Genomic DNA, 13,705 nt, shown 5'->3' with positions numbered 1-13,705 from the left:
TTTTTACTTTTTCACTGAAGCATAATAGCACACATTTAAAAAAGTGCAAAACATGATAAATGCTCACAAAGTAATCTTTGTCATTTCAAAACACAACAGGACCAGACCCCTGTGAGTCCCCTTTATGCTCTCTTCCCAACAGCAGGGCCTGAGTGTAACGACTATCCTGACTTTGAAACACTCAAGATTAGTTTTGCCTACTTTTAAACTTTATAGAAAAGGAACCACACAGTATCACACTCTTTTGTGTCCACCAACATTATGCCTGATTAACCAGTCTACTTTTAACTTCCATTTTGATGCAAACTAGATCCCCAGGTTTCATTTTGTTTACTTTGAATTTTTTTCCAGCTTAAATTGCATTTGCATCAAAAGAAATTAACATCTCAATGTTCAATGTATAATTAATTCTAGGTTCTAGGTCCTTTTTCAGTTCAAGTCCCCAATTCCTAACAATAATGAAAAAAAAATTGGAACTAAAAAGGAGAAATGTTTATTTCACTTAAAACTTCATAAACCACAAACTTAAAAGTTCTTTGTCTTTTATATATAAAACTTATCTTCATGTAAAATTTCACATTTTGTTCAAAAAGTATAAGGAACACAGATATATCAAACCTAAAAATCCTGAATCTTGATTTTCCCCCTCTTGTATGTGGTGGTGATTTCTGTTATTCTAAGAGTAATATCTAGGGTAAATACTCCAGAGAGTCAAACAAAACCATCAGTTGATATGACAGAATACAAGTGGAGAATCAGCTTAATAAGCACTTTTTAAAGAATGTATGTTTCTTTATCGAAACAGCAAACAAAACTGATATGCCAAAATGAAAATATACCTCCCAATAATTTAAATTTTTTTTACTGTTTACCTGGTTAGGAATAAAGGAGCCACAGTGTAGAACTGACAATAGTGAATACACTGTTGGTGGGAATGTAAATTCATACAGCCACTATGGAAAATACTATGGAAGTTCCTCAAAAAAGCAGAAGTATAATTACCATATGATCCTGCAAGTTCCACCAGTTATCTAGCTGAAGGAAATGAAGTCACTATATCTCAAAGAGATATCTGCACACACACACACACACACACACACACACACACACACACACACACACACACCTCCCCCCTGAGTTCACTGTAGCATTATTTACAATAGCCAAGACATGGAAGCAACTTAAGTATCCATCAAGGAAAGACTGAATAAAGAAAATGTGGTCTATATACAATATTCAGCCATAAAGAAAGAAGAAACTCTTAAAATATATATATCTTTATTGATTTCAGAGAGAGGAAAGGAGAGGGAGAGAGGTAGATAGAAACATCAGTGATGAGAGAGTCATTGATCTGCTGCAGCCCACAACATGAGCATATGCCCTGACCGGCAATCGAACCCCGATCGCCTGGATCCTAGGTCAATGCTCAACCGCTGAGCCACGCCCAGCCGGGCAAGAAAGAAGAAACTCTTGCCATTTCCAACAATGTGGATGAACCCTGAGGACATTTTGCTAAATGAAAAAGTTACACAAAAACAAACATTATATGATCCCACTTACATGTGGAATCTAAAAAAAAAACAGAGAACAGATTAATGATTGTGGGGGTGGGGGAGTTAGTAAAGGTGGCCAAAGGGTACAAACTTCCAGTTATAAGATGAATAATAAATTCTAGAGACATAATGTACAGCATGGTGACTGTAATTAACAATACTGCATTGTAATGACAGTTATGAAGTGTAGATTTTAAAAGTTCTCACCACAAAACAAATTGTAACGTGAGCTTATGCATGCTTGTGGTAATTATTTTGCAATATATACACATATAAAACCACTACATCATACATTTTAATGTTATATGTCAATTATATCTCAATAAAGCTAGGGGGTGAGGAGTAGAAAGAAATTAATATGCTACCCAGAGCATACTGATTTAGAAATCAGTATGTTATGCTAAAGAAGCCCAAAAGGGAAATCTGACTGCACACAGCTGTGTAACAAATCAATCTGTTACCGTGACAGACATCTCAAAAGTAGAATAACAGTTTATAGACAACAAAGAAGTTAGATTAGACATAGGGGCAATATATCACAGAGACCCACAAAGTTTCTGTTTTGTTTTATTTTAGAACAAGTCTGTTAAATCATTCACTGGGAAATAAATGATTCAAAATACACTTCCAGAAGCGTTATTCTAATTCTGACATCATTAACCAGTCAATAGATTTTTGAAAGGTTTTCAGAAATTTATTTATTCAAGAAATATTATGGAACGCACACTATGTGTACACTACTGTCATAGATGCCAGGAATACAATGAAAAACAAAAACAGAGCTGTTGTTTTTATGGACAGATATTAAAACAATAACAGAAAAAAGCAGAAAAGTATTAGTGTACTAGAAGAAAAGATAGATAATGCTGTGACAGAGTCTATAAAAGAAATCTGCGTAACCTGGGAAAGGAAAGGCAACTACCCTGGAATGGAGGAGCTGAAGAAAGGATAAGAATTGAGAAAGTGTGCCCTGGCTGGTGTGGCTCAATTGGCTGGGCATCATCCTGTGCACTGAAATGTTGCAGATTTGATTCCCAGTCAGGGCACATGCCCAGGTTGAGGGCTCAATCCCCAGTGGGGAACATGCAGGAGGCAGCTGATTGATACTTCTCTCTCTCTCTCAAAATCAATAAAAATATTTTTAAAAAAGAATTAAGAAAGTGTGTCTGTGTGTGCGGGGGGGGGGGGGGGGCCTCACTAGCCTGCACAACAGCAAGTACAAAGGCCCTTAGGCAAAAAGTAACATGGGCAGTATAGCTAAAAGTCCATTATGCTGAGCTCCTATGAGCAAAACAAAGATAACTCCAGAGATAAGGAGCTGGGGCCAAAAAAAAAGCTGGTTGTGACATGCAGGAGGTTAATCCTTAGCTAGTGAAATAAATTCTAAATAATACCCAATTTGTCAATAATATCTCATTCTTCTCAGACCATATAATCTGAGTACAGACCTGTTCCCCTAGGATAATAAATACAGTTACATAATAGTCTATTTTTATCCTCACAGTATCACTCACTACTAGGCTCATTCTTAATGACATTTTGAGAGGCACCTATAATTTACACTTAATCTAAATATTAAAACCAATTCAGAAGAGTACAAAGCAAAAAGAAAAATCCATGTTTTATACCCTAAAGAAACAAAGGAGCACAAAAGATCTACCATTCAACAACTAATAATATACTAAAGTAACCCCTTATGTCCCGTAGAGATCCTACCTAAATATTAAGATACAACTAAGTATACTGAATCTCTGCCATTGGGTGAGAATGGTTTTCATCACCAACAAAAGATATTATAGTAGTCTCTGCACCAAGAAGGAAAAAGATCAGAAAGAAAGACAAAGGGGGAAAAAAATCCAGTCCCATCTGGGACTCTAATCACAACAGTCCCCTCCCTAACTTCTGATTGTTCAGTTTAGGTAAACCTAAAGAATAGGCAATATTTAACCACCCTCCCTTTAGAAAGAAGTGTTTTCAAGAAGGAAACCAAGTCATTTAGCTTCAAATTCATCCCCCAAAAAAGAAAAGAAACCAGTGGAGGTCAAAGAGTGTCTTCTTACCAAAGAGTCAAGCATCCACTAGGCCTGGCAGGGTGTAGGCCCCAGGCCACAACAACATCAGCCATCCAAGCACAAGGAGCCCCTCGCACAAAGTGGTCATGCTCTGAATGCCCCAGAAAACTTTCAAACCATTTTCGGTTTCTACAGATCCTTTATAGCAATATATTTAGCGTCCAAAGAGAGCTATCTTTTTCACATTTCACAAGGGCCCTCAGTTCTTCCCAAACACTTTGTAAATAAGCCCTTAGCAACTTGCCTCTTCTAAACATCAAGCAGGAAAGACTACTATCATCTTGTAGAAGGTGCAATATGAATGTGCAACAGTCCCCAAAACAGTTTACTCAAAACTGGATTTTCTTAGGGAGATATTCAGAAGAAACGAGGCCACAGTACCATAAATGGAGAAAAGGGTAGGGTTGTTTTGTCTTGTTTTGTTTTTACTATTAAAGGTGTTTCCTTAACTGCAGGACTTCTCCAAGTCATGAATGATGACACTCTCCCCTGAGAGGGGCACTGTGTGCAGCATCTCCCACACGTATTCCACTCCAAACATTTGGGGGAAGTATCTCCGCAAACACAAGAGTAACATTCCACTGAGAAAGGCTGGCATTCAATACTGCACAAGGCAGCTGGCCTTCCGACTGATCCAAATGATCACGTTACCACAGTGAATTATGATGCATCAAGAGAATAAGAGCTTGCTTTAAGTTTTCATGCTATAATCTGTATCTAAAGGAGTTAACACATTCTGTTCCTTTCTCATGACCTAGAACTATATAGGTCCATAGCAAGCATTTTGTGGTAACTAATGAAAGTCTTCAGTGGCTAAGAAATTCTTACTGTCCAATATCTAAGTCTGAATCAAGGACACTGACAGTACGGAACCTACAGATTATAAAATCTCTACACCAATGCTCTAATCTCTCTACAAACTGAACTTTGGAATTGTATATTACATAAATATCTTCTAAGTTAATCATCAACCAAGAAATTATAGTTGTGAATACAAGTTTATCTGTAAAAGTTCTAATATTAATTCTTTTGAAATTCAAAACTAATTCCTATGGGAAGGGGGGCTGGTACTTTATTTGAAGTTCAAAACAGTTACAGTACACCTCAGTAATGAAACAATAACCTCCTTATAATCTCCCTTTCCTGGGGAGATATCAAACTGGGAGGCCTTTAACCTGTTAATTACAGCTCATGAAATTCATGTCATTCCTCAGCACTATAAGTAATTCAAACAAAATTATTTTTAGCTAGTTTTACTGACTCTGTAAGAAAAGTATCTTAATACACACAATATATCAAATGAAAAAGGAAAGTCTGGTTGGTGCCCAACAGGTTCTGAATCACTTGTTTCCCAGTATCTCATCTGAAACCTAGATCTGTATCTTCTCTGAACAATGCTATAAACCCCAGTGCATTTAATGAACATAGTATATTTTCTGAAAAACAAAGCAGGTTACTTGGCTTCAACTATCATCACTGATTAGAGAACCTAAAGCTCAATTCTTTAGAAAAGAAGGTTATCAGAAGAAAGAAACCTTGATCTGAAGGCCATTAAAAATACCGGTCACTCCTATAGCAAGCATAAAATTTCCTGTTTCCAAGAATCTTAAGGTTTACTTGTCCCACCAGTGTCACTACATCCTAACTTGTATGAAAAAGTCATGAGTTGAAAACCACTGAGCAGATGGTGAAGGGAGAGAAGCAGCAGCATGAGAAAACAGGCGAGAACCTGACAAGCGCCCAAGCCAGGAGAGAAATCTGTGCTAAGGCAGACACGAGCAAGAAGTGAGTACACCCAACTGGCCAGAAGTGGGTCAGTGTGCTTACTACCTTGAGTTTGTCCACCCAAACTACCATCGACCCTTCTGAGCTCCATGCCTGCCTTACCAAGTGAAAACACACCTGAATGCTGGTGTTGTTTCCCCTCCACACACAGTGTAAAGACTCAAATGTAATGCCCCTCACCTCCTGGTCTGTAGACAACATCGTCCTCAGTGATGTAGGAGGTTATCTCACCAGTGTCTGTCCTTTCATAGCGAGATTTTTTTTTCGGTGGCTTCTTTTTGTTCTTCTTCGTGGACTCCTCTGTGGTGGCACTATTGTTGTCATTGTCTTCATCTTCACTGTGATCACTCTCAGCATAATTTTTGGCTCCTCCTTCTAAGGTACAGCTCCTGCGTGGCCTTGAATTCTCACTTTCTCTTATTTTGTCTCTTTTATCTCTCTCTCGGTCCCGATCTCGGTCCCGGTCCTTCTCTTTGTCTTTGTCTTTGTCTTTGTCTGCTGTCATGATTCGCCACGTGCCTTCTTCTGTCCTCTCACGGCTAGGCCTCCGTGAAAGGTAGACAGTAAGCCTGGGCTTCAGTCTTCTGAATTTCTCACTCAATTCCAGGGAAAATCCAACCACTCCAACAACCCCAACGTTTCAAAAATGCTACAAGAAAAAAAAGAGACATTGATTTTACTTTATAATTTCCTCATATTTTTTCCCTAAAATAATGTCTTATTAAACAAATCTGTTACTCATGCTAAAAACTTCTCACAAGCCATAGGGAAAAAAAAGTACAAGTGATTTAAAAAATTTTAATTATATACAGTTTTGGCCTCAGCTAGCATATGGTTTGGGATTTTCTACAACAGCAATAATGAAAAATGTCTGAATGCATAAGATGAACTATACTTTCTATACACCAATTGTCTTCTTTTTAAGGAAAAAGTGTATCCTAGTAGACAACATATAATGAGTACAATTGTACAAAAGGCCCTTTACAGCCATAAAATTAATTTAAAAGGGAAAGAACATCTAGTAAAAATTATTTCTACCTGAAAAAACTAAACAATTTGGAGAGCCTTGGAAAATGTCTCAGGCTGTCTCAGTGCTACTACCTTCTGAAGACTCTTTCCAGACACTTCTCCAAATTTCCAGAGCTCCTCCCAACAATGAACACAAGAGTTGACTCAAATAAATAACTCCAAAGCAAGATTCTTTAGCCTTCAATTACAATTGTTCACATCTTCTAAGTCTACTATTCCACTTATTTCCCAAGAAAAATGGTTTCTCTAAAGATATATTATCTCTGCCTTAACCAAACATAACAGCTCTAAGAATCACCTTCTAGCCTTAGGGAATATTAAGTGGTACTTATATTCTTCCAAACTTCACTCTTAGTAGTTTCCCTAAGAGACTCTTCCCTAGAACCAAACCCAACAAGGAAAGTGTGAGGTGAGGAGTTTAAAATGAGGAGAGTGAATACCTAACTTCAATCCAGCATAATTCTAATAAAAATTTCATAGGAGGGAAAAAACTGTTTTGTTTACAAGTCAGTTTTGAACAGACATAATAACCAGTAATTTATCTTTTGCAGTCTTTTACCATCTTCCCCAATATCTCATCTAATGTGTCAAGAATCTGTACCAAACACTATGTGCCAGGTGTTGGGAACTAAAGATACAATGAGGGGAAAATTCAGGGCCATTGCCCACAATGCTCTAATGAAAGGAGGAAAGGAGGCGACTGATCAATATGAGAAGCATCTGTTTCTCATGTTACTAGGGCCAGATAAAAAACATATGCAAACAAACAAAAGACTGGTCTTCTTTACTTTGACAACAAACAAATCAGTTCGCAATTACATGCCTCAGAAGCAGAGAAAATTCTCACTGATCATGCCAAAACCATAAAAATTATCATATACTTTTTCCAAAGCTCAGAGGTCAAACATGATACCAGAAAAAAAGTCCCTTTAGCACTTCAAATACTCTTAGGCATTCAGGAAAATAAAAAAAGTTAACAACCACCTTTGGGGAGATAGACCAATAAAGAAGCAATAATGCTGACAATCCATAAGCAAAGTCAGAAAGATGAAAGCATGTAGCACAAACTGAAATTATTTCTTCTACATAGAAAACATGCTTTCAGATAGGATTTCAATATTGTAAATATATTTTGAGAAAATGAAAAATTATTCTAGTGCCTGCAAAAACTTCTGCCTAGATGAATCATCTGTTAAACAGACAGTAATAAACTCCCAAGTCCCTATAAACCACTGGTGTTAGCAACTGAAAATATAGAAAGAGACATATTACTTTCTCCATCTTACGTTTAGAGCACAAACAAAACAATCATGCAAGGAAGAAAACGATCAGCTGGCACCGATGTTAAAACATTCCTCTGACATTGAAAATGGATCCAAGTCTACCGGCAGTCCAAAAAGAGCAAGGAGCTCAGATGCAGTACAGATACACTTCTGATAAATTAAGAAAAAGACCAGTCTCCCTAGGGTGAACAAGATTACTGCTCCAGAAAATTGTGTAAAAATACTATTTTAGCACTCAAAAAGAAAGAAATAAGTCCAAATTGTGCATTCAACAGTGCTCCCTACAATATCATATCCTGTGTTTCTATTTACAAAGAAATTGGAGTTGTTTCTGCCAAGAGTGAGCAAGAAAGAAAAATTGAAGAAACAACAGAGAAGGCATCAACAAAATGTCTAAGTGTGTCCCCAACTTTCAAGTAACTAAGAACACTGATAATCCAAAGTAAAAGTCAATCCAATTACCATTTACATTTGGCTCTGATACATAGCTCGGTGGAGATAAAAGTATTTTTTTCCTCTGTATTTCCTATAGCATTATAATTTTCCTGAGCCTCATTATACAATGACCAACATACAATATTAATGTGACATTTGAAAAAGGGACCCAAGAGGAACCAGATGGCACTGAGAAAGGTAGTTGTCACTTAAGTTTACTAGAAATGATTTACAAAGTAGACAATACAACAATAGCATCTTTGTAACAACAAGGACTTACAGATGCCTGCCAGAATCCCATTTGATCCTTTCTCTCAACAAGTCAATTAAATGAACCAGACAGCTCCCGCCAGTGTGGCTCAGTTGGCTGGGCATCATCCCGTGAACCAAAAGGTTGGCAGTTCGACTCCAGTCAGGGCACATGACCAGGTTGTGGGCTCGATCCTGGCTAGGGATAGAGCAGGAGGCAACTGATCGATGTTTTCACTCTCACGTCGATGTTTCTCTCCCTCTCCCTTCCTCTCTCTCTAAAAACAATTAAAGACCTTTAAAAAAATTAATAAAGTGAACGAAACTGAAGTCACCATGCCGAAGGAAAATTAAATAGGCATCATCTGCAAATGGCAACACAGCCAATGATTCTAAGCCAGTTCTTCAAAGGTGAACCACATCTGACCTGATTCCAACCTGCTGCTCAGGTTATAATCTGTGCTGCCAGGGTCATTAGTTCTTCTTAGGTGCCAATTTTTCCCACATGTATCCATGCTGATAATTCGGACAAACAGATTTAGGAAATACACTCTTTACCCTCTCCCCACAAGAAGACAGTTTTCTCCAGTAAGAAAGACAAAAATACTGAAAGTATCTCTGTTGATCCACAGCTCAACCAAGATAAACAGGAAACACGGTATGAGATACTTTAACAAAAACAAAAAAAAGGGAAGAAGATCTAATGCAAAACATGTTAAAGAGTCACAATAATCTTCATCCATTCACTGAGCTAATGTCTACTGAATGCCTACTGTGTGCTAGTTACTGCTCTAGGTGTAAGGAAAACAGCAGAGAACCACATATAAACTTCCCTGCCCTCATGGAGCTGATTTCTAGGCAGGGAAAGACCATAAACAAAATAACAACATTCACTTAATGTCTTTGATAGGTTCTTGGATCTCTGGCAAAATGACATGTAATAAAACCAATTTTCCCATAGGCTAACTGATAAAAATAAGAGTTAAGTTCCTATGGCATCTCATCAACATTATACAAAATGACACTGAACAGAAGGACATTATTTCAGACCCCTCATCTAGATATCTAGATCTAGATACATAGGCATATAGGATGGATGGATGGATGGATGGATGGATGGATGGATGGATGGATGGATGGATGGATGGATGGATGGATGGACGGATAGAGAGAGAGAGAGAGATGATAGATGATAGATAGATAGATAGATAGATAGATAGATAGATAGATAGATAGATAGATAGATAGATAGATAGATAGATAGATGATAGATAGAGATGATAGATAGACAGACAGACAGACAGACAGACAGACAGACAGACAGACAGACAGACAGACAGATAGATAGATAGATAGATAGATAGATAGATGATAGATACACACACATACACAAGGTGGGGCAAACGTAGGTTTACAGTTGTTCGTATGGAAAATACAATAATAAATAATACAAGAATAAAGCCTGTGTTTTGCATACTCACAACTGTGTTTATATATTACATGAAAAGATCTTAAACAGAGAATTCAATGGGAAAAGGGAGTGTCGGAGGAATACAATTTTAAATGACGGTCAGGGAAGCACTCACTAAGACGGCAGCTATCAGGACATATGGAGGGAGATCATTCTAGCAGCAGGAAAAGCAGGTGCAAATGTCCAGAGGCAGGAGTGAGCCAGACAAACTCAAAAGACGGGAGGCCAAAGGGGCTGCAGTGGTACAAGGAAGAGGGAGAGTGGTCAGAGATGAGTTCAGAGAGGTAAAGGGGGGACTTTGGCCTTTACTCAAGTGACAGGAAGTGACTAGAATGACACTTCAGCCACTACAGAGACCAGAAAAAGACATGCTCTGACTTCTGTTTAAGATGATTCTGGCTGTTGAGGAAAAACCTGAAGGGATGCACCATGAAGACTGGTGAGAGAGGAGGCTCATTTGAATACCCAGGTAAAAGGTGACAGTAGCTGGGACGGGCTAGGGTGATAGCAGCAGAGAAGCAGAGACATCTTACTCACTTATTTTGAATGTAAGAGTCAAAGATTATGTGCAGGCAAACTGGGAGGTATGGTGTGACAAAGAAGTCAAGAACAACTCCAAGAGGTCTGACATGAGCAACTGGATGGATGAAGCTGACATATGAGTTGGGAGAAAGACTAGGAGCTCAGGTATAAACATGTTAAGTTTGAGAACCCTGGCCCTAGCCGGCTCAGTGGTTAAGAGTGTGGGCCTGCGGACTGCGGACTGAAGGGTCTCAGGTCCCATTCCAGTCAAGGGCACATACCTCAGTTTCAGGCTCCCTCCAGGCCCCAATCAGGGCATGTGCTGGGGGCAACCAATCAATGTGTCTCTCTCACATCGATGTTCCCCTCTCACTCTCTCTCTTTCCCTTCCACTCTCTCTGCAAAGCAATGGGAACAAATAGCCTCTGGTGAGGATTTAAAAAAAAAAGTTTGAGAAGCCTGTAAAACCACATAAAGACTTTAGGTAGGCAGAGGTACAGACTAGAGGTAAAAATTTAGTTTTTAAGGATATGAGATTGAGTGAGATCACCAGGGAAGTGAGTATAAAGTTTTTCTAATACAATATCTAAAATCCCTTTACAGCACTTTCCACAACTGTAATTTCACATTTATTTGTGTGATCTGATTAACATCTGTGTCTAACTCCAGGGAGCTGACCCCTGGCTGTTTCTGCCTCTCCTGTATTCTGAGACCCTCACTGCCTGGCACACAAACATGAGTAATGAATTACTTCATCCTGCCCTCCCTCACACATAAGCTAGATCAACTGAGGGCATTATGAGGAGACTTTTATTTGGGCAAGAAAACATTTCATGAGTAAATAACTGAGGTGGTGCTGGACCTGGCTCATAAACCATGAACAGGGTAAGGAGGAGCAAAAGGAAGAAAGTATTCCAGGTGCAAGGAAGTTCAGTTTAAAAAAAAAGTGTTCAATTCAGTTGCTGTCCTTGATGGCAGCTACAGGGGAAAAACAGTAGGAAATAAGCTTAAGTAGAAAGGGGAACCTCTAAAATAACAAAGCAGCTAACACTCACTGAGCACCAAATATTTGCTAAGCATTTTACCCATGTTAATTCATTTAATATTCACTATAACAAAAATGACAAAATAATTTATTGTCCAAACTGGGACACATCTGAGAGTTAAAAAGATTAGCATGGCCGGCCGTGGCTCAACGGTTGAGCGTCGACCTAGGATCCAGGTGATCAGGGTTCGATTCCCGGTCAGGGCACATGCCCGGGCTGCGGGCTGCAGCCGATCAATGACTCTCTCATCATTGATGTTTCTATCTCTCTCTCTCTCTCTCCCTCTCCCTTCCTCTCTCTGAAATCAATAAAGATATACATTTAAAAAAAAAAAAAAAGATTAATAATTACTCAGGAAAAACATGTAAACCAGGTCATATGATCATCCTAACTACATCTCTATTCAGTAGGCACTATCATGATGTACATCTTCCCACTGCAAAAGCAAGCACAGAGAGGCTGAGCAAGACAAAAATCACATAGTATTTTGGTAGACCAAAATAGCACATCTACATGTTGGACCTAGGATTATGAACCAAGGCTGCTGACTCCAGGAGCTTATACTCTTAACCACAAGGCCATACTGTCTTAAATTACACAGCCTTAAAAGCCAAGTTATCCAATAGGCTAAGCAAACAGGGTGTCTGTCACTGTAGGCTCTTGAGATGAAAATAGCATTCTGAAAACATTCATTTTGCCTGGCAAGAGAGATTTCCCATCTATAATTGTTAGTGCTATCCAAACAAGCTTGCTTTCAAATCCACTATTTCTGAAAGCCTAAATAGGAAAGGAACCAAGGCACCTCAAGAGCTTCTGCCTTTGCCATTTCTGCATTTTGCGGTAGCTCCATAAATGTTTTAGCATTTTCCTTTAGGAACAAAATGGTCCCAGCGTGGAAGATGTGGAAGACGTAAGCGAGTGAGCTGCCCACCCTACTGGGCCCGGCCCCCAGAAGCAGCTGAATACGGAAAGAGGCATGCTGTGGCTGGGCAACTGCGTTCAAAGGGAAATCAGTTACTGTTTCCTATTCCCTTTCATACCCACATCCTGTGAAAGAAAACGTAATGATTTAGCTCTGGAAAGGGAATGTCATTCTAACATTTGTACTCACTGGATAAGAAACAGGCATTCTCATAAACAGCAACCTGCTGCAGGAAATACCTCAAAGCATGCCAGAGAGCCGCTGAGCGTGGGGTCAGCAGGCCATGAACCCGTGCAGAGAGAAGACTGGGTTTTATCTGAAACTGCTGTGGTACTGAGAACCCTTCTTCCATGTGAAAATAAATGGGCTGCGAAGTTCTCCCATCTGACCTGACATAAGCGAATGGCTACATATGCCTGTCCAGCAATTCTCTACATTTAGGGTTAAAAAATATTTAAACTCAGCCAGTCCTGAGTTTATCTACTCATTCCCAGAACACATGTCGTATTGAAAGTACCTAAATAACCGAGATGGGATGAGCTAGTCAGATTCAGAGTGGCCTTTGTGGTATGAACACAGAAGCACAGAATGAATGTCCCTTAATCAGATCTGAGTGGATGTAATGCTCAGAGTAAGGAACACTTCCTCAACTCCTTGGGAAGCTCTGGGGAAACTGAGAGAACTAAGATTTGTGGACTCTGCCAAATATCTTAATTCCTTCCAAAAAGACATAATAACAAAACACAGGACCCACAAAAGGTGGGGAAAGTACGCAAAACTTAGGTTACAATTAACAACTCAAAATTAAATAACAAACAATAGACAATATTTTTATTTGAAGTAGGGGCAAGGAATTACCAAAGATGAGGTGCCCAAGGAGATTTAAAAAAATAAAAATGTAAAGTCCTCCCTTTCTTTAAAGAACTCACAGTCATTCATACAAGCAATTGCTTTCCCATAGTGTTAAATGTGAAGTTTTTGCCAATCACATACAGAATGTTTTACTTTTGCACATTGCCCACAGTTGTGTCTCTTCTACTCAGTGGATGACGGAAACCAGGGCTTCTCAACTGTGGCACCATGAACATTTTGGGCCAGATCTGGGGGAAGTGGCGGGGGCACTGCCCTGCATATTATCCTTGTTCTCTGCCCATGTAAATTTAGTAGCTGAATCCCCTTGCTCCCATCAGGACAACAAAATATATATCTCCAAATATTGCAACATATCCTCTGGGAAACAAAGTTGCTCACAGTTGAGAGCCAATGCTTTAACCAAACCGTCTATCGCAGAGATTTCAAAGGGCTGCCCTGGCTGGTATGGCTTAGTGGTCAGAGCAT

The 13,705-nt window shown here is 39.1% G+C and overlaps 1 protein-coding gene across 6 annotated transcripts in view; it reads right to left on the bottom strand.

Moving 5' to 3' along the window:
* RERE (arginine-glutamic acid dipeptide repeats) overlaps positions 1-13,705 on the bottom strand; it is a 345,910-nt gene that overhangs the window by 213,623 nt on the left and 118,582 nt on the right. For 5 of the 6 annotated variants that reach the window (XM_087820126.1, XM_087820131.1, XM_087820127.1 and 2 more), the window contains exon 2: positions 5,591-6,059. In XM_087820126.1, coding sequence (XP_087676252.1) covers positions 5,591-5,915 — 325 coding nt within the window. In that variant the 5' untranslated portion in view covers positions 5,916-6,059. Of the gene's footprint in view, positions 1-5,590; positions 6,060-9,992; positions 10,278-13,705 lie in introns of those variants that run through there. The other variant, XM_087820128.1, reaches the window with a different exon arrangement.

This window comes from Miniopterus natalensis, chromosome 9, assembly GCF_054644295.1.
Source record: "Miniopterus natalensis isolate mMinNat1 chromosome 9, mMinNat1.hap1, whole genome shotgun sequence".
Classification (NCBI taxonomy): Eukaryota; Metazoa; Chordata; class Mammalia; order Chiroptera; family Miniopteridae; genus Miniopterus; species Miniopterus natalensis.
Note: the sequence above shows the minus strand (reverse complement) of the source record. Positions and strands in the feature narration are given on the sequence as shown.